At 41.9% G+C, this 27,954-nt stretch overlaps 1 protein-coding gene across 2 annotated transcripts; it reads left to right on the top strand.

Annotated features, from left to right (window-relative positions):
* The first annotated feature begins 1,143 nt into the window (after window positions 1–1,143).
* On the top strand, window positions 1,144–27,643 carry arid2 (AT rich interactive domain 2 (ARID, RFX-like)). 2 transcript variants are annotated; one of them, XM_053479679.1, is made up of 21 exons: window positions 1,144–1,716; window positions 1,847–1,940; window positions 2,726–2,823; window positions 9,013–9,146; window positions 10,794–11,012; window positions 11,187–11,254; window positions 11,342–11,411; window positions 12,544–12,794; window positions 13,000–13,096; window positions 15,620–15,829; window positions 16,015–16,179; window positions 16,597–16,672; window positions 17,067–17,201; window positions 17,301–17,500; window positions 17,599–20,111; window positions 22,148–22,296; window positions 23,498–23,636; window positions 23,740–23,819; window positions 25,396–25,522; window positions 25,632–25,723; window positions 26,048–27,643. In XM_053479679.1, the coding sequence occupies exons 1-21, from the start codon at window positions 1,622–1,624 to the stop codon at window positions 26,157–26,159; spliced, it is 5,124 nt and encodes a 1,707-aa protein (XP_053335654.1). In that variant the 5' UTR covers window positions 1,144–1,621; the 3' UTR covers window positions 26,160–27,643. The 2 variants fall into 2 exon arrangements, with proteins under 2 accessions (XP_053335654.1, XP_053335644.1); XM_053479669.1 differs by having other exon boundaries at window positions 1,146–1,716; window positions 22,145–22,296.
* Window positions 27,644–27,954: the final 311 nt, after the last annotated feature.

Below are 27,954 nucleotides of genomic sequence, written 5' to 3'. Positions count from 1 at the left end.
CTGGCCCTATCTTAACCGTATTCTCTGGGCTAATCTAGGGTAAATAACACCGAGAGAGACGCAGCACGGCCCGGCGTTCACATCCCGAACCTCCGGCGCCCTGGTTTCACCCAAACATACGTCGTAGACACTGTGTAAATGTGCCGTGTTTCTGTCTGACTCCGGGAGTATTCGGTGTAAAAACACAGCGCGCGCCTGGTTTTCTTTCTTTAAAATGAAAAAAGGGGAAAATAAGAAAGCTCGCGCTCAGCTAGTGAACTAGTGTGCGCGCGCTCCTGCCAAAGCCCTACGTTGTTGCTGCGGCCGCCGGCGCCGCGAATCAGCACGCGACAGCGTTAGGTCGGCGCGAAAGGTTCGGCAAAAAATAAAAAGTAAATCTCCTCGTTATAATTCCGCCGTGAAAAGTTAACTCCAAGTAAGTCCTGAGTCACGTCAGTGTGACAAAATGGGGTCTTTTGATGTTGCTCTCCGCCATTTTGTGACAGCGCTCACAGGGGTACAGCCGTGTAATGGTTGAAACAGTAGTAACCCCGGCTAGTGGCTAATACCATATCCGCCTGGTGTTAGGGAACAGGGACGGGGACAAATTCTCGTTTAATCCCAACACACCGCGCTTCTCTTCTCTACTCTTTCTATCCTTAAATGATTAAAAACGGCTACCCCTGCGCCTGCAGCTTTAGATATTTAAAAACAAAACAAAAAAAATCATCGCATTTAATAATACTCAGCATACAGACGATATAAACAATATAAATAAAGTATATTAATCGTCTCAAGCAAAGATTAAACATTGCAAGGAAATGCAGTAAAGAATTACCTACATACGATTTAACTCAGGTTTTACACTATTTAAAATGTTATATGATTATGTTTTCTACTTTAATTTTAAGTGGACCAGTAGGAAATGTTACACCGTCATATTCCTGAGGATGATTATTTGGTGGGTAATGTATACTCATTGCTGGGTGCGCGCGCGCGCCCCCAACCCCCCTCGTGGTCGCCGCGTTATCACTTTGTTCCGTTTTAACGGATGTCGGAAGTTTAAAGACGAGCCCTTGGAGAAGAAAAACTCGAACACACTCTATTGTTCAGTCGAAGCGCGGTTAGCCGGAGCCGCGCTGCGCCGTACTGCCTGTAGAGGGCGCTGCAGTGCGGCCGAGGCTTTTCTCCCCGCGGCCTCTCGGCTCTTTTTGTCTGAGAGAGAGTGGCTGCCGCTTCACACACACTGAGCGTGTGTGTATGTGCGCGCGCGCGCGAGTGAGCGAGCGATCCGCGCACACACACTGTCAGATCCACTCCAAACCCGAACACGGCCGTTTGAAATCGATCGTCTCTGGACCATGACGGTTTCAGCGCGCCTTTAGAGCCGGGTGTTTGGGTGAACTTGGGATCGGGCTCGTTTTTTTTTCCTGTTTGGTAGCCGTGTGTGTTGTGTGTGTTGTGTTGTGTGTGTATGTGTAACAGACCTTATTAGCGAGCTGGCGCTCTTCTCCCCATCTGCCATTTCTTTAACTTTTTTAAACCGCTCAGCGTGGCGAGGGACCGCGCGCCGCCGGACTATGGGCTCCCCGGTGTCTTAGGGAGACAGCGCGCGTGGTTTGGGCCGGTTCTGCGGATCGACATGATGGCAAATTCGACGGGGAAAAATGTACCCGAGCAGCGGAGGAAAGGACTAGCTTTCCTGGACGAGCTGCGGCAATTTCACCAAAGCAGAGGGTGAGAGAGATTCTTCAAAAAATATATACACATTTATAAGTTCAAACCGCGCTCATGCAGGCGGGTCGGTACGTTTGGAGAGGCTCGTGAGGGCTTCCCCGTGCTCACTGAAGTGTTTTTTTCTCCGCAGATCGCCGTTTAGGAAGGTCCCGGTGGTCGGGGGAAAGGAGCTGGACCTGAGCGCTCTGTATGTCAGAGTCGTGTCTTTAGGCGGCTTCGCGAAGGTGAGAGCTGCATCCCGGATTCAACAAAAACTAACCGACAGCCCGCTCTCTCCCGGCACGTGCCGGAAAAACCGAGCTCTGAGCTAAAACCGTGCACTTTGTGTGTGTGTGTGGAGTTTGGGCGATCATGGCCTCGCTATCGGCCGGCTGTGTGCTAGTACAGCTTGTTGTGTGTGAGAGAGAAGAGTGCAGCGCTGAATCGAGCGAGAGTCCGGACGTTAGCGGCTCTAGCAGAGTGTGTGTGAGTGTGTGTGTGTGAGAGAGTGCAGTGTGAAGAGCGGCTCGGACGGAGCGGGCACGGTTTTACCCTCCATCACCGAGCCGCGGGGCTTCCTTCAATTCTCTGCCCGCTCTTCTCTCGAGGAAGTGGGGGAAATTCGCCATGGCTGGCCGGGGCTTCGAGGCTAAGGGCTGAGATGTAGGCCTCACACACACACACGGGCCTGCTCACTCTATACTGTAAATAACTCGCCAAAATACCCCCGCCGCTGGCTCTGAGCTGCACCGGGGCTGCCCTGCCCGGGACCCGGGAGCCCTCGGTGCACTTAGGACGCGCGAGGCGGCGTTTAAAGGTGAAATAAAAGTAGCGTTAGCCGGTAATGCTAACAAGAGGTTAGCAAGCTACCTGATTCAGACTGGTAACCGGCTATACCGAGCTCAACACACACTCTCTCACACACACAGGGTCGCCCAGACTCACAGAGGAACCGACTTATTTTAAGATCAGACTTATACACGGAGTTTCCCGGTAAATCTGCCTGTGTGTGTTTCCTTTTATTTCTCAGGTGTCGGATAAAAACCAGTGGTCGGAACTTGGAGAAGAGTTTAATTTCCCCAGGAGTTGCTCGAACGCTGCTTTTGTTCTGAAGCAGTACTACCTGCGGTGAGTTTCCTCCTCATCCAGCTCTCACACACTCTCACACACTTTCACACACACGCGGCTTGTGTTTACATCCTCACAGCTTCTGAACCGGCGTGCACGCGCTCTCTCGGCTCGCGGAGCCGCACTACACAACGCTACACAATAACGTGTTTACACTACACATATGTACAATACACAACACTGTAACTACACTACACAATACTGTATTTACACTACACATATGTACAATACACAACACTGTAACTACACTACACAATACTGTATTAACACTACACATATGTACACTACACAACACTGTAACTACACTACACAATACTGTATTAACACTAGACTACATATGTACAATACACAACACTGTATTTACAATACACAATACTGTATTTACACTACACATATGTACAATAAACAACACTGTAACTACACTACACAATACTGTATTTACACTACACATATGTACAATACACAACACTGTAACTACACTACACAATACTGTATTTACACTACACATATGTACAATACACAACACTGTAACTACACTACACAATACTGTATTTACACTACACATATGTACAATACACAACACTGTAACTACACTACACAATACTGTATTAACACTACACATATGTACAATACACAACACTGTAACTACACTACACAATACTGTATTAACACTACACATATGTACAATACACAACACTGTAACTACACTACACAATACTGTATTTACACTACACATATGTACAATACACAACACTGTAACTACACTACACAATACTGTATTAACACTACACAATACTGTATTAACACTAGACTACATATGTACAATACACAATACTGTATTTACAATACACAATACTATATTAACACTACACAATACTGTATTAACACTACACATATGTACAATACACAACACTGTAACTACACTACACAATACTGTATTAACACTACACATATGTACAATACACAACTCTGTAACTACACTACACAACACTGTATTTACAATACACAATACTATATTAACACTAGACTACACAACTCTATTAACACTACACATGTATATTATTATATACTTGTATTTACAATACTTGTATGTACAATATACAATACTGTATTTACACTAGAATACATATGTCCAATACACAATACTGTAACTACACTACACAATACTGTAACTACACTACACAATAACATATTTACACTACACAATAACGTATTTACACTACACAATACTGTAACACTAGACTACACAATACTGTATTAACACAACACATAATATTTACAATACACAACACTGTAACTACACTACACAATACTGTATTTACTCTAGACAATACACAACATATTTTCAATACACAACACTACTTACAATACACGACACAATGCTGTATTTACACTAATCCGTACCACACAATACTGTGCTTGCACTCCACTTTGTATTTACACTATCACAACATTATACTCGCATTATACAATATTCACACTACACAAGGATATACAACACTGTTATACTACACAACCCTGTTCTTGCACTGGACAGCACAGTATTTACACTGCACAATGCTAAATATTACTCCACTTGCACTACACAGTACAACCAGTTCAACACTTAGATTACACTGTATTCTCTGCACAATAAATACTAAACCACACTGTACTTCCATTGTGCAATACTGTACCAACACTACTTGCACCACACAATATTAAGCACTGTACATGCACTACACAACTTGTACCACAAAATACTGCGCAGCCTTACAACACTGTACATTGTACTAGCGGTACACAACTACATCACTAAACAACACTGTTGGAACACTGTGTAGTGTAAGTACAGTGTTGTTTAGTGACAGCACAATACTACAGAGCTCCCTACTTACACTACACAATCCTGCAGAACACTGCACACTATACTAACATGACCAAACACTACACAACTCTGTACATACAGCGCACAACATTGTACTAACACTTCATAATACCACGTTATTGAACGCTGCACCTACACTATACAACATGGTAATAACACAGCACAACCCTGTGCTCGCAGTACACAATACTACACTACACTGCTCGCAGTACACAATACTACACTACACTGCTCGCAGTACACAATACTACACTACACTGCTCGCAGTACACAATACTACACTACACTGCTCGCAGTACACAATACTACACTACACTGCTCGCAGTACACAATACTACACTACACTGCTCGCAGTACACAATACTACACTACACTGCTCGCAGTACACAATACTACACTACACTGCTCGCAGTACACAATACTACACTACACTGCCCGCAGTACACAATATGGTACAACAACTACAGAGTACTATACAGCATTACACAGCACTTTTACATGCTGTGTGCTTATGGAGTTGCATTTCGCAACACAACACAACAATGTACAAAAACTACACAACTGTGCTTTGCTTGGTAGCCGCACTACAGTTACACTACGCAGCCCTTACTCTAGATTTGCACATATACTCTCTACTCAGGAACCACATTCACACCACTACACAACACTTGGCTGACGCTACACACTGCTACACTCGCACTACAGACCAGTTACGCTGCGCATACACAGCATGTTTTGTGTGTACAACCTGAGTGCAGTGTCCGTTACAGGTTGATTCTCGTGCCTGCGTGTATATGGCACGCTGAGCGTTGAGATTTGGCACTAAAGCTGAATTTAAGTCACGCACCAATGTATTGTCTGGTGAAGGATCCTTTATAATGATGTGTTATTGTGTAGAGGTGGATATTTATCTTAAAATCCTGAGAGCGATGCTAACCCTCGGGTCCTGCGGCCTCACCTGTTGCCTCACTGTTTTGTTTCCCATGCTTTATGAACTTCTTTGTGCCATGTAGTGTAGAGTGCAATAAAAAAAAAAAAAAAGAAAAAACAAGAACACAAACATGCATGACTGGCTGTTTGCCATAGTCTCTGCGTAACACACTCCAGTGAGCGAGGTGAGACCTGCAGGGCTGAAAGTGTGCCGGCAGTGCGGGGAGTTTTGGCTGCACCTGCCATGTGGTAGGTTAGAGTGTAGCATAATTACCCTCCAGTACACAAACACGCTGTGTCGCTCTCTGCCCCGAACTCATCCTCCGCTTCATAAAGGTGTCAGTAAGAACGAGGGAAAGGAAACTCTTGCATAAACTAACCGTACAGAGGCAAAGGATGTTTTTTTCTTTTTTTTTTTTATGATATATTTTAATCAGGTCAGGTCTTAACCAAAGAGCACTGTACAATTTACATCTGCCGTTATCTTGTTTTGTGAACTCAAATGCAAGGACTTATCTGAACATGGGTTCGAATAGTGCACTAAGAAATTGCAGCAGATAAAAAAACGGATATTGTTTTGTGAAATTGAAAGAAACCCAAGTCTAAGATGTGGCTTTTTGTCTCACCGTCTGGACTAAAGATGCTGTCAGGCGTGTTGTGTTTTAAAGTTTATCCACCTGTTATCATGATTGAACTGAAGAAGGTTAACATTGTTTTATTTGCTATTTGTTATGAAATAATTCAGAGAAAACGAGTAGTAATTGCAGTATGGACCCAAGCAGGTATTTAATCACAAAAAGGTTGCAATTTATTGCAGGTAATATACACATTGTCAGGAAGTTATAAGTTGATAGTTGAACTTCGGCAAACATTCTCTTAATAAGATCATTTGGACTTGATCTGGACAGAAACATTTGAACATAGCATGCTGCGTTTAATAGTTAAACAATGCTGTTTAAATCACAATTGCAATATACGTCAGAATAATCACAATGAGTTGTTTTTTAAATTTAATTTGTATTTTTTTTATTTATAAAATTGTGCAGCTCTAGAAACAAGGCTTTGTTTCAACAGGTGTATTGGTCTGTGTGAATCGGGCAATAACTCTGCAGGCTTTAAACAGAGAATTGTATTAAAGGTTGTATGCCTTTTCTAACACCAGCTGCACTTAAAGCTAGCTTGCTGATGCAGTCACTTTGTTTGGCGAACAAAGATGCATTTGTTAAAACAAAGATGGATGAGATGTAAAAGTTTCAACCAGGAGTTATTGATGCATATATTAAAAATAGTGACATAGCATGTTTTACTTTTACTTTTTCAGTTTTTTAGAGAAACACATGGTCATAAAAAAACAATCCTACTTGTTTTTATGAGAATTGTGATTTCATAGTGTGGCTCGTAGGCTCCCTTCATGTGGTTTTGGGCTGTACTGGGGCGTAAAGCTTGTGCAGCGGCTCAGCTTAGACCGCGGTTCAGACACGGTGTAGGTAGATCCTTATAGCGGATGCTCTCACACATTCCTGGCTGGTAATTAGATGACCGGGCTTGTATCTTCCATGTTCAGTAGCCGCCCTCAACCAGATTGTCTTCGGGATCACCCAGGCGTCCAAGAGAAACGAACCAAACATACGGTCATATAAAGTTAAAGAATTTTTTTTGTTTTAATGATCTCGTCTGTAAGCTCTTCCTCTTGTTTTGGTGAACAATGGACATCAAGATTTCTTTCTGTCAGACGTTAGAAATTTTATCAGTTCATTTAATCAACTCATTATCAGTATCACATGCTTTATTAAAGGGGAAAACCACACGACATGGCCGTGCAGTCTGACTCCAGCAGGGGGTGGTGTGTGTGTGTGTGTGTGTGTGTGTGTGTGTGTGTGGTGTGCTATTTATTTACTGTTGATTTTAATTGATGTAAAAGATAAGATGTATCTTTTGGGTCTGAGAGAAAACGAGACGCCTTTTAACCTGAAAACGTGCCGGGCTTGTCTTGGGAAGGACATGATCAGCGGAGAGGTTAATTTCTGTCAGGTACGTTGCTTGACAAAACAAATGCTGTGCTCCAGGAAAGACCCGATTTGCATACGCTGCTTTCACTAGGCCATAGGTGCACACGACATGCCCGCATGGTTAGTTAAGAGGACAAAGAGTTTATCTTGCTTCATTTTGAGAAGGAAACGGTATGAGTTGGCTCGTGTGTGTGCGCGTGTGTGAAAAGCGAAAGTGAGATGCTTGTGTTAAGTGTATGAGGTGCAGTGTTTAGTCAGTGTATGAGGGATTACCGTGGCTGTGCATGTGAAGGGAAACCTCATTCAGGAGATTGCCTTGGTGAGTCACACACACATATGCTGTGTTATTTTGTACATTAGTGGGTGTACTATTCCCATAACACTGATTTAAAATTTGTATGACTGTCTCATTGATGGAGTAGACTTAGAGAGGGAATAAATAGTGCGTTTACTCTAAAGAAGAAAAACAGAAGACTGATTTTTCTGCAGATTAGAAAGCCTACAGAAGTTACTGCCTGCGCTACTGACATGAAGGATCAACGTGTTTAGTGTTCGGTACTACCGAGTCGCGTGACCCGAGCCTGAACTCGGTTATTATTATTATGATGATGATGATGATGATGATGCAATGCACACTTGTCCTACTCTTCAGGAATTCCTTCAGCAGTCTGGTTGCTCTGAACACACTTACACACACACACAGAGAGCACGCTGCTGCCCGAGTCAAATGAGGTAAAGAATTCGGATCAGGTGGAGCCTAATACAGCTCTAACCCTCATGTGACTAAAAGTTTTGTATGGAAGAAAGAAATTCTGTGTGCATAAGGAGAGCTGCGGAGACGGCGGACGTTTGAAAAAAGGAAGAAAAACAAACATAAACGCTGCATGAATGTGTGAGACAAGTGTTTCATGTTTTGAATGATTGATGGTTGTGCGCGAATCTCCTCGAACGATCTAGCGGTGCTGGCAGGTGCTGCTGAGAAGTGCACTCCAAATAAACCACACGTTTGCACCATCTGCTGATCATGTGAAAGTGCTCCATGCAAATGCATGAGCCTCGCTCGCTCCTCATTCAGTGCCTAAAGGAGACCCGCGCCTCGTCCATTAACGTTCACACGCGGGTATGTTTTCAAACACGAGGCTCGAAGAGGGTGTTCGTCTGCCATTACTGTCTGGGGGCTACGGGTCCACTCTGAATGACAGACTGGAGGGAGAAATACTCCTCTCTCTCTCTCTCACACACACACACACACCACACTTGTGCACCTGATAACAAACACGTCCATGGCTCAGGGCAGTTGTCACCACACAATAAAGCAAGATATTCATCAACTAAGCGTTTCAGTGTTTAACTCTGTATGATTTTTTTCCCTCCTTCTTTCAGCTATTTAGAGAAGTATGAGAAGGTCCATCACTTTGGAGAAGATGATGACGAGGTGCAACCCGGAAACCCTAAACCGTCGCTTCCGATCGGGGCAATACCGTGCGCCTACAACTATCAGCAACACACTGTATCAGGTGAACATCACACCCAGCTCAATTGTTGTTGTTCTAAAACCCATTATTGTAAAATTATTCATTTTAAAAAGTCGGTTTGCTTTAACAAAACATCACCAGAGTGTAGTGCTCTCAGTCTGGTCCTAAGGGAGCTCTCCTGCCCCTGAATCGATCCAGCATGCAGTGTATTTTGGTTTATTTTGTAGAAGCACGCCGCTAAACCCAACTCGTGCTGCAGAAATGTAGTTAGAACCATAAGATGTCTCTGGCGTTTTTAATTTAGTCATTTATAAATAAATGTGATTGTTTATTTAGTACTAGCTCAATGCATGTCCTTCAGACTGAATTAAAAGTTGCATGTTTCACATGCCCTTTAGCCAAGGTGTGTGTTATGTCAGTTAGTTCATTTCAGATAACTCTGAACCTGATCCAGAACCAGTGGGCCTGCTTCAGTGTTACTGAAATTCCCAGACACAGAGTTGTTCTGAGAGTTGAGAATGCTGCCATCCGTTATAAAACCTCGGGTCGTTGGTATCTCAGCAGCTTTTCCAATTTATGATAAGTAAAAAACAATCATATAAATATAAATTAGGTTTTTCATGGTAAAAATCTTACACTAATTTTAAAATGAGCAATGGAAAGCTTTTTTTTCATTGTAAGTGAGGTCTTTGTAGTGAGCCACGTGCAGCACCTTCACGGCACACTTAAGGAAATGCTGGTCTATGAATAGCCATTTCTCCCGACTGTACTTTAGCAAGGTTAATAATGCTAGTCCAGTGATTGTGATGTTTTAGCAAGGAAATGAGACCAGCCTGGTGTGCTTTGTGTTACACCTGTGCTGTGAGTAATTTTTGCCCTTCGTCTGTCTCTTAAAATATTTTAATTGGTAACTGAATACAGGTGTTGATCATGAAACCCTGACTAGGCAGTTGTTTTTATCAAAGACAAGAAACTGGCACGACAGAAAAAGCATGGACAGAAACCTGTAAGATGCAATATAACCATCTGTATTATCTGATGTATGTGGAAAAGTAGAGAGTATAAAATAAATATTTGCAGATTATTTCAGTAATGGACACTTGATTGACAGTAATAAGGAGAAAGTTACAATTTAGTGGGATCAGCTCAAACGCTCAAATCAGTGAATCGCCCCCTTTTTGGCTTCACGTAGCATTTATTGAAACTGTGCTTATGCTGTGAAAGGATGCACTGACGTCATTTCTCTTATAGACTTATAATCATTTGTATGAACCCATGTTCAGGTCTGATAAACTTTAAAGTGAATGCAGAGAATTAAACAAGCGTGTTACATGGAGCTTCTACGCTTTCTCACGTCCTCACAAAGGAGGGTTTTAAATTCGAGGTGCCGTTTCCATTGAATGCGTTTCGATTAACTGAAGTGACGACGCATCCCAGCGTGCTTTCTATAACAAAGGACAAGTAATTGACGATGCAAATTGTTACTAGTTAATTATCATCATCAATTATTTGTTTGCAGCCTTAAAGAAAATAATTATCAGGGATTTGTCATCTTGTGTGCGACTTGGGACACACTACCTGGCACAACTTCATAATGACGTTAATGATATGATTGTGATTTCTCTGCTGTAGATTTTTCTTTCTTTTACTCTGCCTCAAAAGTGATTTGTGCAATTTTTCGATCGACAGACTATCTCCGCCAAAGCTACGGGCTGTCGACGGATTTCGTCCCTCCATGCGACTACAACAAATTGGTGCTGTCCCTGCTGTCGGGGCTTCCTAATGAGGTGGACTTTGCCATCAACGTGTGTACGCTGATGTCCAACGAGAGCAAGCACACCATGCAGCTAGAGAAGGAGCCCAAACTCGTCACACTGCTGCTGGCACACGCCGGAGTCTTTGACGACTGTACGATCCTCTCCGCTTGTTTGCAGTTTGTGTCTTTTCATCTGCTCTTTACCAGCTGCTTTCTCTCTGTACTTTTAATCTGGATGTTTATCATTACAAATGGTGTATAGTTCAGAGAGCATGGCAGGATAAATAATAATAATAATAATAAAGGTTTCTGTTGGTTTGTCTCAGCATTAGGTAGCTTTTCTGCTGTATTCGGCATGGACTGGAGGGAGAAGACGTCCCGAGACTTTGCCAAGGTAAGAACGTAAGGCATATGATAAAAATCCGTAACTCAGTGTTTATTTAAGCTGAGCAAATAAACTGTATTTGTGCTGTGTTCATAGTTTTGGAAAGATATTATTGAAGACAATGAAGTAAAAGATCTCATCTCAGACAAGAGCAGCACATCACAAGGTGGGTGGACACACGCTCGCTCATTCTTTGTTTTTTTGGTTTCTTTGTTGTGGTGATGGCACGATCACAAGCCTGGTTCCACTCCAACTTTCAGCTTGCCACAGTGATACATGGTGTGAGTGTGTATGTATATATTGTGTGGAACTATCAACTGTATAACTATATTATATTTCCTTAAATAATATATATATATTTTTTATTCATCTTTTTATAAACTAGATCACAAGTATTTTTTTTCCTGCACAGGGTACAATCAGACAGGTAAAGCTCATCATTCAGTTGTGATAAAAGATAAGGCGCGGTATAAACTAGAGGTGCGGATCAGCTGTTGATTCAAATAGATTTTTGGTCGATGCGAATTTCAGCTCTATTCACTTTAATAGCTTTAAGGTTTACTGTCTGATTTGTGTGAATATTCTTACACATTTTTAGTTCTTTAGAACTCCCAAAACTTTCAAATAGACACAGAAATGTTCAACTTGTGTGGTTGATTGATTAATTAAATTTATGTGTTGCATAAATAAAAAATAGTCGTCTTCTGTTTCAAACAAAACTTAAACGAGTGTTTTCAGATGCCGGTTTTAATTTCTGCTGTGATGTGTTTTTAAAAGAACTGTCAATTTTAAAACCATTTAAGATTTGGAAAAATTTACCCTGAATTATTTAAAAATGGCAAAATGAATCTAAATAAAAACAATTAACCCATTGATTCACTTAATTACAATAAAATTTCAACAAGTTAAAAAAATAAATACCTGAATTGAAATAAATGTCACAGCTGAAGTTTAAGTCGACGTTTGGTCGTTCTGTCTGTGCCGAATTGCGATAGAATGAGTCAAAACTAACGCTGCACTTCTGATTGTTTGTCAATTTCATGCTCTCAGTGAGCTTTATCGTATGTGGAGTGGTATGTGTTGGTGTCCCTACATGCAAATGTGCTGTGACAAGAGGATGCTTTGCACTTTATAGATGAACATAATGCAGTTTGCACAAACATTTGCACACAACTTGAGTTCATGAAAATATAGAGATTGTGTATATTTTATGAAGACAGAGTAAGAACTCTAGGCTGGGTTTATTAGAGTCTAGGTGTAAACAGATACGGGCCCTTTGGGTCTTTTATTCCCTCCAGATGGCACGGAGCAGAGAGTCGTGCAGGCTCTGCTGTTTCACCCTCACAGAAACATGGGCATCTCTGATGTGGAGGGGCAGCGCGTCCTGCAAGTCGCCATCATCCTTAGGAACCTGTCCTTCGAGGAGACCAACGTCAAGCAGCTGGCGATGAACCGCACATGTCTGCGTTTCCTCCTCCTCTGTGCACACTGCACTTTCATCTCGCTGCGGCAGCTGGGCCTCGACACTCTGGCCAACGTAGCAGGCGAGGTCAGATGCCACTTTTTCATCTGTCCTCTAACTGAGAGATCTCCTCTCGTCTCTCACCAGATTTTATATTTATTTGTGTATTTTTGCGCCTTGGACATTAAGCAGGCGGTTCAAATTTTGCTGAAACATTATTATTTTAGATATAACGATATCTATAGTGTCATGTAAGAGTGTGTGTTTTGAAAATGCTTTTTCTCTTTTACAGCTTCAGCTGGATCCAGTGGACTTTCGAACAACACACCTAATGTTCCACACAATTACCAAATGTCTGATGTCAAGGGACCGCTTTTTAAAAATGAGGGGTAAGACCAAGTAAACAAAGTAGACTTAAAACCAAAAAAAGCTGAGTGTTTATTATTATTATTATTATTATTTTTATTATTTTTATTTTTTTTCCTCACAAAACTAGATAGAGGTAAAAATTGTGAGTTCAGGTTGAGGTGGTTTGGACATGTTCAGAGAAGAGATTGTTGAATGCATTGGTAGAAGGATGCTGAGGTTGGAACTGCCAGGAAAAGAAGGACCAAAAGTTCTGGATGCAGTGAGAGGACATGAAGGTAGTTTGTGTGAGAGAAGAGGATGCAGAGGATTGGGTTAGATGATTCCCTGTGGCGACCCCTGAAAGGAAACAGCCGAACGACAAAGTTCTGTTGGTCGCGTCGTGGATAAAAGAGTAGGTCGTTACGGTACGCAGTACTGAGGAGAGAGCAGCTGCCTGGCAAAAACCCACATTCAAAACCAGTCACAGTCATTTTAAACAAGAAAACGCATCTGATACTGTTTTGTCGTCTTAAAGACAAGTCGTTCAGAAATTTCTCTAAACCATCTGTTGGCTTTTATTTATGGCTTTAAAGCTACAGTTGTGCTCAAATGTTTGAATACCTTGGGAGAATTAGCAAGATGTGTACTTTATAAATAAGAAAACATGATTGAGAAGGCAAAACTAATTAATTTTATTTTTTATAGGACTCAAGGCCATATGTAAGGCATAACAGTGTTGCAATCATCAAACAAAACATGTTGACAGTAAAGAAAATGAGAAAATATTTAATACCTTTTTAGTTATTAGTATCCTGTATGGCCCCCTTTAGCATCAATATTGGCATGCAGACGTTTGTCATACTTGTGCACGAGGTCTTTAAGTCTCTCAGGTGGTAAAGTTGCTCGTTCTTCTTGAAAAAATGCCTCCAGTTTCTGTACGTTCTTTGGTTGTTTTGCATGAACCACATGTCCAAGTCAGTGCAACACCTCATGAGCTGAGACACTCACTGACTCTTTATGCACAGACACTAATCACAAACAACTATGTGATAATTAATAACTTCATGTGACAACTATTCTTAAATGGGGGGAAAATATTTTGCATTTTCAGTCATAAATTCCAAATAAGTGATGATTAAAAAAAAATTCAGGGTGTGCAAGTTTTTGAGCATACCTGTAAATAGTGCTTAACTTAATAGTGCTAAAGGCTGAATTCCAAATTGCTCTCCAACCCCAATGGTTTGTGTGACAATGGATTATACACGCTAGCACACTAGCTTTCCACTCAAAGCTATGTGAGTTTGTTGTTTTTCTTACCAGAGCCATCAGAAGCGAATCAGATTGAAGCAGAGAGGAGACAGTGAGAGAGAGAGAGGCACTTGACCAAGATTCCCAAACAAAAAATGATTACCTTCTGAATGTACCTTGGATGGGATTAAATAAAAAATAAGGCCTGTTGTGTAGTCATGGTTTACAATCTTTGATTGTAGGGGAAGCACCGTTTCAACTGCGGTTAGAATCACTACATACACATGTTACACAAGCAGTATGACAAGTACTTCCTGTATTTTGTCTAACTCTAAATGCTAAAAGACCCAGATGTGTGGTTGAAATCCACACACACACACACACACACACACCAGAGCTTGAATGGAAACATCCATTGTTTTTTCCTCCCGGTCATAAAAGTTCAGACTCCAAAACACCTGTTAGCTAAAAGCTGGAAATTGTTAGCAGGAACACATAATACAGACTTCTCAGAGTGAGCTCAATGAGATAGGAGATGGCAATGCTTTTCATTTTTAACAAAATATGAGGGGGTGTTTAAATAAAACTGGGTGTTGTGATAAAATGTATGTGAATTAAGGTTGACGTATACAGAAGACTTCAAACACAGTATGGTGATAAGAATTTTAGCTGCAGTTAAACATTGATGATACAAACATTTTAAAGAAGGCTGTATGACCGTGAATATGACGGTCCCAGCCAAGGTTGCTCGTAGCCCATTGCAGTCTCTTGAGTGGAGTGCCTGATTGTTGAAAATTGTCTCTTGCCTTGTCGCTAACTTACGGAAGGGACACATCTGTCTGTTGGAACTGTACACACAATTATTCATGGACATTACTTGCACATTGCAGGAACTTGGCTAGGAGTTACTGCCACAGTTCTGACCTGGCCCCAAGGCATTTTCACATGATTAGGCCGATAAAGGAGTTCATGGGAGGCCAGAGTTTTAGACCTGATCAGGCATTCCGATCAGGGCGCTCTTTCTACCTTGATGGTGTCTAAGCATTAATAATACTGGGACAAGTGCATTAATGTAGCAGGAGATTAAATAGAGGGGGAAAAAAAGGTCGTTTTTACTAAGTTCTGTTATTCTGGACAATCAGAAGTCCTGGTCTGACAAACGTACCTAGTATATCTCGTACTGTAGCTTTAAATATGTATATTTTTATCTACAGTTATGATGTGTGAATCTAGACAACATCCACCACGATATGTTGCAGATTGTTGCTCACACAACCATGACATCTGTCTGTTTTTCTTTCTCGCTCTCTCTGTAGCCATGGAGATCATGGCCAACCTAAGTAAAGCGGAGGATAACGGTGTTCTGATCTGCGAATATGTGGACCAGGAGTTGTACCGGGAGGTGATCACCCTGCTTACCCTGCCGGACATTATGCTTGTTATCTCTGCCCTGGAGGTGCTTTATCAATTGACAGAACTCGGAGAAATCACTTGTTCCAAAATCTCCTCTGTCGACAGGAGTATAGGTATGCAACCTTCAACGGGCTTTCTATACAGAGGCAATAATGCTTTGGTATAGAAGCCAAAGACATGGAGAGCACAAGTATGAATATAAAAGTAGAAATAAATTACAAATTGGGGATCATTGAAATATCATGTATGTATCTGTATTTAGTTATTTATTTGTGTGTTTTTATTTTTATTTTTTCAGATCTGCTGGTACGTCTAGTGTCGGTTGATTTGCACACGTTTGGACCTGAAGCTCTAATGACCATTAAACTGATTGAGCACCAGAGCACAAACAGCCAGGTGGCAGAGGTACGGCCGCAGCTCGTTGAGAACGTACCTCCTCCTGTGCAAGGTGCACCTGCAGCGGGTAAGAGCCTCTGATCATCTGTCTCGTGTATTTCAGGATTTATAGAATAAACTGCAAACAGGTTTCTGACAATTGCATATTAACATCGATTTTAATTAAACAACGGGTACTAGTTTCTGTCTCTTCTTAATAAGTAGATTGTGCATTAAGCTTGTGCTCTGTCTGATTAGTAATTCAGAGCACATGCATCTCTCTTCCTCTTAGATAGGAAGTAATTGGCAGTAGTAATAAACCTGTTATTTATATATCCTGTCTCATCACTGCCCTCTAATGTTCATAGGAAACATTACACAGATTCAGCATTTAGATTATAAAACAATGCAAACCATGTTAAAATGCAAAGCTAAACAATGTCTTTATCCTGCTAATGTTTGCTCTTGCACTACATCTAACCTTTTATGTCCTCTGATTTTCTAGTGACAAGAGTTCCTGTCCAGAATAACCCGCCACCTGGCATTGTAGAGATGGATGGAGAAAAGTTTGCTTCTCAATTGTAAATCTTTCCTTCTTCTTCTTCTTCTTCTTCTTTTTGTTTAATAGTTTCCTAATTTAAGTAAGTTAATTTATTTGAACTGAAGATGGGTGAAATAATTCAAGTAAAATAGTTTATATTTTTAAATGTTAGCTTATTTATTTTTTAGAGCTTAAAGTTCACTGTTTATTAAGGAAACCCTTTTCACGCGATAGAGCAAAATGTGGATAGAATTAGTTTTGAAGCACTTGTTCATGTGTGATTATATTGGATTTGATTATCTGTCTAGATCGTTCATTAATGCATCCTAATTTTACCAGGACGTTCAATTGTCAGGATTGTTTTGTGGTACATGGGTTGTGTATTACATTCTCTCTCTCTCTCTTCCTCTCTCTCTCTTTCGTATATATACCAGGCTAAATGCTTATTACGAGGTGCATGCAGAAGGCTCTGTTTCTCGATCTGAGATGTACTCCGACTACCTGGCAAACTGCAGCAAGCTGTCACGTGGTGGTGTTCTTACATCCAATGGTTTCTACAAATGTTTAAGGTGTGTGCATGCAGTTTTCTCTTGGGTTAAGTAAAAGTCAATGTATTCTAATGTGTATGTGGTGAAATAGTTATGAACGGATTCTTTTGTTGGTAACAGGACCATATTTCCTAACCACACGGTAAAACGCATGGAAGAGTCTAAAGTAAACTCTCAGGCTCAGATCCATGTAGTTGGTGTAAAGAAGAGGGCAATTCCTCTGCCCATTCAACTGTATTACCAGCAGCAGCAGCAGTCCTGCCCTGTACCAGGGCCCAAACATGAAGCCTCCTTAGACCCTCAGCATCACACCCAATCAGGTAAGCCACTGTCTTGCTGTCTTTTCGGCTATGGTATTTTATTTCTTCTTCTTCTTTTTTTTTTTTAATCAAAATTTTTATCTGTTTATCTTTGCTAGCGTTGGCGCCTGGTGTGGGTGGGCAGTTTGTTCGGGCACCAGCACCAAGCCTTACTGCCAACCAGGCAGCACCACCGGTTGCCTTCAACATGCATGGAGCGCCCCATCCTCATTCTCCCAGCGCTCCAGCGTCAGCTCTCGCTGCTCCACGGCTCCCAGCAAGCCCATCGGTACAAGCGCCACCACCTTTCTCCCTAGCAGCTCCAGCGATGCTTCCACGGCCTAACGACATCCTAAAGACAGCCATGATCCAGAGCTCCATCCCCACAGCTCCCCTTGCCCCCATCCACTCCACCACCGCCAACCATAATAATATTACCCCTGCAGCCTCTCTACCCCAGCCTCTCCTTCCACATACTCCAGTAACACTGATTCAGAAGACATTACCAGAGGGACATATACTCACAGGAAGAGTACAGGCAGCGTGCCCTCCCTTGGAGCAACAGCAGCTTCCGGCCTCACAGATCCAGCAGGCTGCCTCTTCGAAGGATACTGTTGTACTGGCCAACCCTTCTCAGTACCCGAGCACTCCTTGTACTCCATTGGTGGCAGAAGGGCAGGCGTTCACCGTAGCAGGCGTACAAAGTGCCCAAGGACCACGTATGACTTTCCAGAACATTGCCCCAAAACCTTCCCTGCCTGCACAGCCACCCCTTCAGCATCCGCTACACCACCAGCCACACCACCAACAGCAGCAACAACAGAGCTTGGTCATTGTCAGCCCTAATCCACAGCCCAATCCTGCCTTTGCCCCAGCCATCCACCACATTGTACTGACCAACCCCACAACCATGCAGAATGCCCAGACCATCCAACTTTCAGGTCAACCTGCCACGTCTCCTCAACCGGCCTCTTCACCCGGCCAGCTCAGCTCTTGCCCCAGTCCACAGATGCTGTCTTCACCCTCAAATCCCGTCCAGAGCCCTCCTCCCACTGTCAGCCAAATGCTGTCTGTGAAGCGGCAGCAACAGATACAGATCCACACATCACCACCTCCTCCTCCCCCTCCCCCTCCTCCGCCACCACCACCTCCTCCACCAACCCCTCCCATGGCCCCACCCATGGCCCCTGCCCAGACTACCTCCACTGAATCAAGCTTGATTAAACAATTGCTGCTTCCAAAGCGTGGCCCTACAACACCAGGAGGTAAGCTTATTCTCCCAGCACCACAGGTCCCTCCTCCTGCCAGCACTAGGGCACCTAGCCCACAGGTAGTTTACCAGGTAACCAGTAGTAGCCAGGGAACTCCGCAAGCACCACAGTTGAACGTACAGTTGATGCAAAGCTCACTGCAGGGTGCAGGTGCTGTACAGACTGTGCCCATCTCAATCCTACCAGGGCAGATACTTTCCACCTCCAACCCTGCCACCATCTTACAGGCCACACCTAGTAACCAGGTCACCTTCACGGTAGTGCCAAACTCGAGTTTCCCCAACGCAGCTGTTAGTAGCCAGGGGACACCGTCTCCGCTGGTTTCACAGACTGGTCTGAACATGAACACGTCGCCCCCCACGCTTGGTTTCCAACTGACCCCGCACATACCACCTCCTGTATCTACTTGCACAACGCCCGTGCCACCTTTTCGAGGTGACAAAATCATCTGCCAAAAGGAGGAGGAAGCCAAGGATGCTACAGGACTTCACATCCATGAGAGAAAGATTGAGGTGATGGAGAACTCCTTGGTAACTGAAGTCTCCACCAAAGCCAGCAATGGGCAGCCTATGGTGGTTGATGGACCTGGGGCCAAGCTGCTCAACGGTAGGAAGTCTGACTCAAGTCTACCTCCATACCACTCAGGGAACAGCCAGCCAGAGGCTCTGCAGGGCACACAGGCCCTCAATGGCCCCACTTTACAGGGCAACGATGGCACGGCCAAACAGATGTCAGGAGGTTCACTTTCCGAATCCAGAAAGCCCCTTGTAAATGGGGTGTGTGACTTTGAAAAAGGGGAAGCCACAACTGGTACCCACACAAGCAAAAACATTCCAAATCATAAAGCTTCCAAACATATGGGCAACGGGGATGTGCTACTTCCTCAGAAAGTACACGAGACTTTTACTGACTCTCTTTCACCCCAGCAGGCCACTGCCAAAGCAGAGCAGCTGGAACGACTGGCCAATGGGCCGAAAAGCTTCGGTCACAGTGCTGAGATTTCCAACGGCCCGTCAGCCCAGAACATGGACACGACGGGCTTTCGGCAACAGCACCCACCTCACAACCACATCTCTGCAGCCACACCTACCAGCCAGAATTCTTCTGGAGCAGACCAGGCCACTAACGGCACTTCTGAGAGCAGGCCCCTGAAGAGACCAGCAGAAGATGCTTCAGGAATTCCCAACAAGGTGGGAGTGAGGATAGTGACCATCAGCGACCCCAACAACGCTGGCAACAGTGCAACAATGGTGGCAGTCCCAGCAGGTGTCGACCCAAGCACAGTAGCAAAAGTAGCAATAGAAAATGTAGCGCAGCAGAGACCCAGTGTGCCTGCTACGCTTCCTGAAACCACCACTCGGGTAAGATTTCCACACTTACAGAATTCAATATGTTTGCATGGGGTTAGATAGTGTTACAATCCCCTTTTAAGTTGATCTGTTTGCAGTAGAAATGGGAATAACCAGTGCTTATGGGAGGAAAAAAAGAAGAGAAATATATGCAGTTGATGGAATTGTAATAGATATTTAAAAATAAGCCAAGAGCTAAATGTATAATCTTCCCTGCTAATTTTATCAGGACACCATAAACAGGAAAGTCATTTTTTTATATCGTTAACTTTTTTGAAGGTGCTTATTTTTGTTCGTCACTCAATAAATCAGTAAATATAAAGAGGCAAAGTGTATAAACCAGAATGAAGATTAATCCATAAGTGTATAATTTAGCTTAACTTAATTGAGCATATGTTGTGACAAACACTGAATCTGACATTTAAAATAATTCTTGCATCCATAGCCATGAGATATGTTAATCAGTAGGGATGGGACTCACCAGTGGTGATCACGTACGATATTATTACCATACCTTGGTGCAGATTTGATTAATATCGTGGCTCTGTATGCATCATGGTTTTATAAATATCCGGATTTAATATTACATTTTTTTCAGTTTTTGTTACAATTTTAAGACCTCGAACCTTGTAAATGAAAAATTATAAAGTTATAACTCGGACATCTTATCTTTATTTAACAGCTTCACAACTAAATTGAACATGATTAAAGGTAGCAAAAATTTTACGTAAAATCCCAGAGCAGCATTTAAACGAAATAAATCTTGTCTTCAAATACAAGAGTTTTACCTTAACAATTTACTTAAAATTAATCAAATAAAACAAAAAGCTAAATTTTACTGAGTGGCATGTTCCTTTGTTATCCACCATAATTATGATTTTTAAACTTGGCAAATAATTCACTCCTGCCACTGTGGATGCCAGCGTGAAAATAGTTATAAAGAAAGACGTTTTATCGTCTCAAATGCCTCCAAAGACATAAGCGCGTGTTGAGCAATTGTGAGCAGCACCCTCTACTTCTAACGCACATGCTTGAGACTGGTGTAAGCGTGTGTAATGAGTGGGTTTAAGACAAATCCTCCCGCAGGGTTTGGAGAAAAAGTCTGATTAGAGGGTTTTTAACGAATACACCTTTTAATAATGTATCACCATAAAAATGTGTTTCTTCTAAATAACTCCACTCAGAGGTTCGTGCCCACTGCACAGAAACATGTTCGAGCTGAAAAACAGCCAATCCCGGACACAGGCGGATGAAACACTAGATTGTTTAAAGATTTATTTTGGAGTCAATGTGCTGATACATGAACTGGCACCCAAAGGAATGGCAAGTCATAACTGAATGAGTAGATTTTTACCCAGTCGCTATTAATCAGCATTAGGACAATCAGCTAATGAGACCGAGGCTGTCCTCGGCCTGCACCGTCATTAGCACAGGTGTGGCACCAACCAAGACATCTTATGTGTCTTTCACCTGAATACATGAATGGAGTAAGTTTTCGAAAGTATTTTAAGGTACATAATTGGACCTTTTATGAAGCACATTTCAACCTGTTAAATCACAAAAATCCTCTTGTGACAAGTAACAAGTATGGATTTACAGTATGATTCTTTTATTTCAGACAGTAAAGTTTGGACTTGTTTGAGAAGTTTTATAACAGAGTTTCGGTCAGATTTTTACCCAGTGAAATGAAGTAAATGTTAGCTCTTTTTTTAAGTTAAAATAATGCTAAAACAACAACAACAAAACAGTTATTTTTGATAAAATACACACAAGCACATGCAAGAGTAGGATTGGAGCGTTTTGTGATTTTTTTTTTTTTTTTTTTTTTTTAATGAACCTCCAGTATGATTTTATTTATTTTGGAGATGCTCAAACGGTGATTTGTGCATAAATTTCTTTGTACCCATCTTAATAAATGAGCCTGTAATAAACGGTCAATTAAAATTTTTTGTTTTTTTTAAACAAGGTAGAGTATGAGGTGATTTTGATAAGAGTTCAATAAGAGAGTTCTATAATAAGAACTCTCTCTTTTTCCCCCTCTATAGCAGCCGGTGTTGGCCCAGTCTCCGCCCCCAGCGGTTCAGACTGCACAGGGAGTCAGTCAGAGTTCGGTTCCTCCAGGTGATGGTCCTCTCTCTTCGGATCAGACCCGCAAACCTGGACAGAACTTCAAATGTCTCTGGCAGGCCTGTAAAAGGTACAGACAGATTTACTCTGAGCTCTGGTTATCTGGCTTTTGGTTTCAGTTTTAATCTGGTTTCTTTTTGGATGACCAAGTGCATGCCCATTTACACGTCATAACAGCACTTTTGTCTCATCATGAAGGACAATTGAACAAATTCTCAGCCCTTAGCAGCAGCTGTGATGTGCTTATTACCTTGTTATAGAAATTGACTGCGCGCAAATCTAGACTACACTAACACACTCGACATTATTACTGAAATAACGTAGGTTGTGTGAACTTCACATGGTGTCACAATGCCTTTGAAGTACAGGCCACACAAAGTGATGACTGTCTCGAGTCTTAAATTTTCTTCTATCTGCATCTCCTAAACTGTTCATGCGAGTTCCACATACCAAATCAAAACGCATACATTTAACTTTCATTGTTTTCCAACAGTCAGAAGTTTAGCACTGTGGCTCACAGTTGTACCAAATAATACCACAAGCGTACACTTCCTTCTTGTTGTGGTAGACTACAGCTGAACATTTAGTGTTCAGTCATTTTGCTATGATGTATATAGTCGTTTTGCTATGTGATCTATATCTCCTAAATGTAGTTTCATGAGCAACTGGCTTGTATAGATGATGTTTAATCCTGTAGAGGTCCACTAGTTATCTCACTGGCAGGGACACAGGGGGATCATTATTTGTCATCTTGCATCAGCGTCATCGTCATGTTTTTCCTCTGTTCACAACATCCTCTTAAATCATTTATGGGAATTTGACCAAACCTTTATAGCACTTTTATTATTATTATTGCTCGATAGTTCAGGACTGGAAGTTAAATACATCACCTGTTATAGCACACTGCCTAACGCATAGTATGACTGCAGATCGATCTCTGCTATCTGTTACCTATCTCCATCTCGGAGAGTTTTTCCTTTCCGCCGATGCCCTCGGCTTGCTCATCAGGGACGATCTGATCATTTTGATTCAGGCGCGTTTTCACATTTCATACAAATTTCCATCATTTCTTTTAATTGTGGAAAGCTGTTTTGCAACAATGACAAGTGGTAAAAGCGCTATACAAATAAAATTGAATTGAATAATAGGATGCATGGGCGTGCACTAGCGATGTCATTTGTAGAAGACACTCCCGGTGGGTGGGCATGCATCATTCTCCTGTTTGTCGTACAATCATCATGTCAACCTTCTCATCTTGTGTTAACCTTCAGGTGGTTTGAGACGCCGTCGCAGGTGTTCTACCATGCGGCTACGCAACACGGCAATAAAGAGGTTTACCCTGGCCAGTGCCTGTGGGAGGGCTGTGAACCCTTTACACGCCAGAGACTCTCTTTTATCACACATCTACAGGTCAGGCATTAATCAGACAGCTGGACATTCTTGTCCTCTTATTAGTTTAAACCATATTGATCAGGGAATGAAAGAAGTGCTATAACCGGTGTGTCTCCCACAGGACAAGCACTGCTCTAGGGAAGCACTTCTAGCTGCACTCAAGCTTGAGGAAACGCAAGGCAGCAATTCCAACCCTTCCAAGTGAGTAACCCTTCTGTTTGCTTTGCGCTTGAATGCTGCAGTTGTGTCTTTTTATAAAGTTTAGAAATCTAAATATATACTGAAGGCACGTCGTGACTAGATCATCAACGATGAAATAATGACTCAATGAACAATATTCGTTGACGACCTTTTTTCCTGTGACTGTAACGAGACGTCACAGATATCAATGAACAGTGACGGTGACAAAATCAGCATGCAATATTCTTGACGAAAAAACAGGAGACTAAAATGTGTTTAAAAAACATAACTAATAAAACCTGTCTTTATTTTTGTAAACGTATAATTTTCGTCCCAATTCACTGCGATATGATGTTTATTCATTTTGACGCGAGCTGCAGTATTTCCCGGGTCACAGTACACGGCACATCAGGAGTAGTTTGCATGCGCAGTGACGGGATGTTACAAACTCAGTCATCTTTAAGTCTAACGTCATCACAGCAGTCTTATTTGGGTGAAAGAGAAGGGAAGAGGGGAAACACAATCGCTGAGAAAAATACCACAAACCTGAAGAGTCAAGGCATACCATAATAATCACCCAGTTTTACAGCCTCGTTGTGGTAATTGTTACCACATGTTAATATAATTATTTTGTGATGTATTTTATTTTGTAGTTAAACCGTTTCCAAACACATTAAGCTAATAGGTTAGCAAAAGACTGTAACCCATAAGAGCTACAACAGTCCAAGTGTGTAAATTCATATAAAAAATAAAAAAGTTTCAAAACACTGTATTGGACAAATATGAACATGCAGAAGTTGTAATTGTTGAAAATGAAATGGTAGAAACGCAGCGGTAAAGTGCTCGCCCTAGCATCCGAAGATCGCTGGTTCGATTCCCAGGTGATGCTGTAACTTCTCGCAGGTGGTGGTCTAGAGAGAGCTGATTGGCCGAGCTCTTTCAGAGGGGAGGGATGAGAGGTACTTAGTGCTCCTACATTAATCACGGCTCTACAGCCAATCAGGGGCGTCTGTGAGCTCCTGCAAGCGGAAGGAGCGGATAGCGCTGTCCTCCGAGTGTGTTACGCCGCCCCGACAGCCCGTGAGCAAGCAGTTCGAGAAGATGCAGTCGGCTGGCGTCATGTGTTTCGGAGAAAACGTGATAGTCTTCGGCCCTCCCGGCTGAATGGTAATAGTAGCCTTAATGTGGGAGCTCCCTAGTGACGGGGAGGAATTAGACACGACTAAATAAGGGAGAAAATGAGTAAAAATAAAAAAAAATTAAAAAATTTGTGAAAAACCTTTTAAAGAGGGTTTTGGCTTGACTAGATTGACTGTAGGGTTAATTAATAATACTTATTGCTAAAATGTAGTTTCCATTGACCAGACTAAAATACTTAAAGGTTCCTTTGACTAAAACTGGACTAAAATGAAACTTGACTAAACAAAAATAGGATAAGATTGACTAAATATGATAAAAACTAACAGGGACATTTATCTCCGGACTAAAACTAAAATTGAAAATGGCTGACTAAATGAACACTAGTTGTGACTCAACCTTAAGTAATACATATTAGATGTGTTGTGTGTTGATGTACATTTGTGTGTGTGTTTATCAGGTCTCCCCCACCGGCAAGCAGCAGCTCGGCTCCTACCCGGCCACAGAAAGCGATAGTGAATCACCCGAGTGCGGCTCTCATGGCCCTGCGCCGGGGCTCGCGCAACCTTGTGTTCAGAGACTTCACTGTGAGTAACTCAACGCCTTCTCTTTAATCTCTTTAATGTGTTTTTTTTTTTTTAGTCAGACCAATTTAAAGGATTAAAAATTGTTCTATTCTTGTGTTCTTTTTCTCAGGACGATAAAGAGGGACCACTGACCAAACACATTAGACTAACTGCTGCCTTAACGTTAAAGAACATTGCCAAGTATTCAGACTGTGGACAAACGTAAGTGGAAAATCCTTATTGGGAGGAATCAAGTGCTTGGCTTTACTCCTCATATGTTCCAGAAGAATCTGGCTAATGGACCAGATTTGAGAAATAAAAAGATGAACAATTAAGATGAATTTGATTTGATTGCATTTCACTGTGTATTAATTATAATTAATAATTTTTAAACTATTAAGCAGGCTCTTATAACTGCAAAAAATGAAAAATAATTGTGTAGTCTTTGCTATCTATCCTCAGACATCAATCACCAATTAAGGGGGGAATAAAAGCAAAATGTTGATCTGAGAGAGCTTGACTTTTTTTGTTTGTGTGTGTGTGCAGATTGGTGAAGCGGCATGAGAACCACCTCTCGGTGCTGGCGCTCAGCAATATGGAGGTCTCCACCACGCTCGCGAAATGCCTTTATGAACTCACGCACACACTGCAGGCTTGAGCCCAGCTGAACCCAAAAAACATTCGAACAGGAAACTGATCTTTCGCCCTTGTTCTGGCGAGAGACGCCGACGTTGGCAATGCCTCTCTCCACCCCGTTCGTTTTTTTTTTTTTTTTTTTGTCTCCCTCCATTCCGTTCTCTGTGCGTTGGGATTTGTGCATAATCACTTCACCTTATTAAAAACAAAAAGAAAAAAAAAAAGAACTGCCACGGGTCTTCCACCAGCCACACAGAAACCAGCGCACACGCAACACTTTTCCAGACAAGCCACCTTTCTCCTCTTCTAGCCCGAACAAAGCTGCCTCTCCACTCTCAACCAAATGAGCACAGTTTCCTCGTTCCTGAGCGAATCGGCGGACAGAGGGGGGTGTATTTTTTTGGAATTGGGTGGGAGGAAGTGGGTGGGCTCAGTAGATACAGGGGTGGAGCAGGGGCAGCAGAGGTGTGGCTTGATGGATGTTTGTTGTCTTTTTTTTTTTTTCCTTTAGAAGTTGATAGCTTTGGTTTTCTTACTTGAGCCGATTATATTTTCACTTATTTATTATTGAAATAAATACCAATATTAAATGAGAAAAAAAAAATACTTGTAAATATTTGTGAATAAATATAAAGTAAAAAAAAAAAATCTCCTTTCATGCCGCTGCAGCCACTGGAGAACTCGCTCTGTGGAGTGACAGAAGCATTATCTTGATAGGTTCAATTTTTTTTTTGGTTCCCTGGTGACTTGTACGAGACGTGATTCTATACTCAGCAGTGGATGAATGTACTTAAGAACTTGTAAATATTCTACAAAGGTACTGATGCTGTAAAGTTTAGGGAGGGGGATGGGGAACAGGTTTTTTTTGTGGAACTGTGATTTCTTTCTCCCCCGCCCATTTTTGTACTATTATAACTTGTAGAACTCATTTTGCTGGCTGAAAGAGTATGGAATAATATATCTTGTTATTTTGTAGAAGAGCAAAAAAAAGGAAAAAAAAGGAAAAAAGAAACCCCCACACAAATATTGAAGGTATTTCCCTCCCACACGTATCCACTATAAGCGTCACTGTACAGGCCCTCTCTGCCTGTACTGGATTCTTTTTGTATTTGTAAATTGGTTTAAATACATGGCGTTTTATACAGGTTATCTCCTGTGTTATTTGCTTTTCTGTGCATATATTTTCCTCCCCTTCCCTTTTTCTATCTTAATATAGTGTGGAATTTTATTGTACTATTTTTTCATTCTTAATACCATGCCACATTCCGGCTCCCCGCTTCTCGGACTGTCCTCCCTTCCTTGAGTGTGTTGTGTAACATTTATAAACTGCCTGTTGTGTTAGCATCCGAGCGGGGTGTTTGTCCCTGCCCCTTCACCATTTCTGCCGTGTCAGTAGGGTGTGTGATTATATATACATATACCTAACAGTCTGTTCTAGGTTGGCTTACTTTACTGGGTGACTGTTTATAGTTTTTAAATAAAAGACTGAACATTTTTGCTATCGTTTGAGATGAGGGTTTCTTTTTTTTGTAATGTTTTTGTATTTGTCTGCCAAATACATTGCTTACGTTTTTGGCTTGTTGATGTTGAGAAATAAAACCTAACACTATATATACACTTCAGGCATGTCCCAATAATCCAATATTTGATTTGAGACTGATGTAGACACTGGATTTGTCCTAGAGAGCTATAAATCAGACAGTTCGATTAGGTTTAATAGTAAATATGAATGCTGTCTGATTTGTCCTAAGCAGCTTAAATATTTAAAAGCATTAACACTACTTAAAGTATCTAATGTGCATTGAACATGTGTAACC

Source organism: Clarias gariepinus, chromosome 2, assembly GCF_024256425.1.
Source record: "Clarias gariepinus isolate MV-2021 ecotype Netherlands chromosome 2, CGAR_prim_01v2, whole genome shotgun sequence".
Lineage (NCBI taxonomy): Eukaryota > Metazoa > Chordata > Actinopteri > Siluriformes > Clariidae > Clarias > Clarias gariepinus.
Note: the sequence above shows the minus strand (reverse complement) of the source record. Positions and strands in the feature narration are given on the sequence as shown.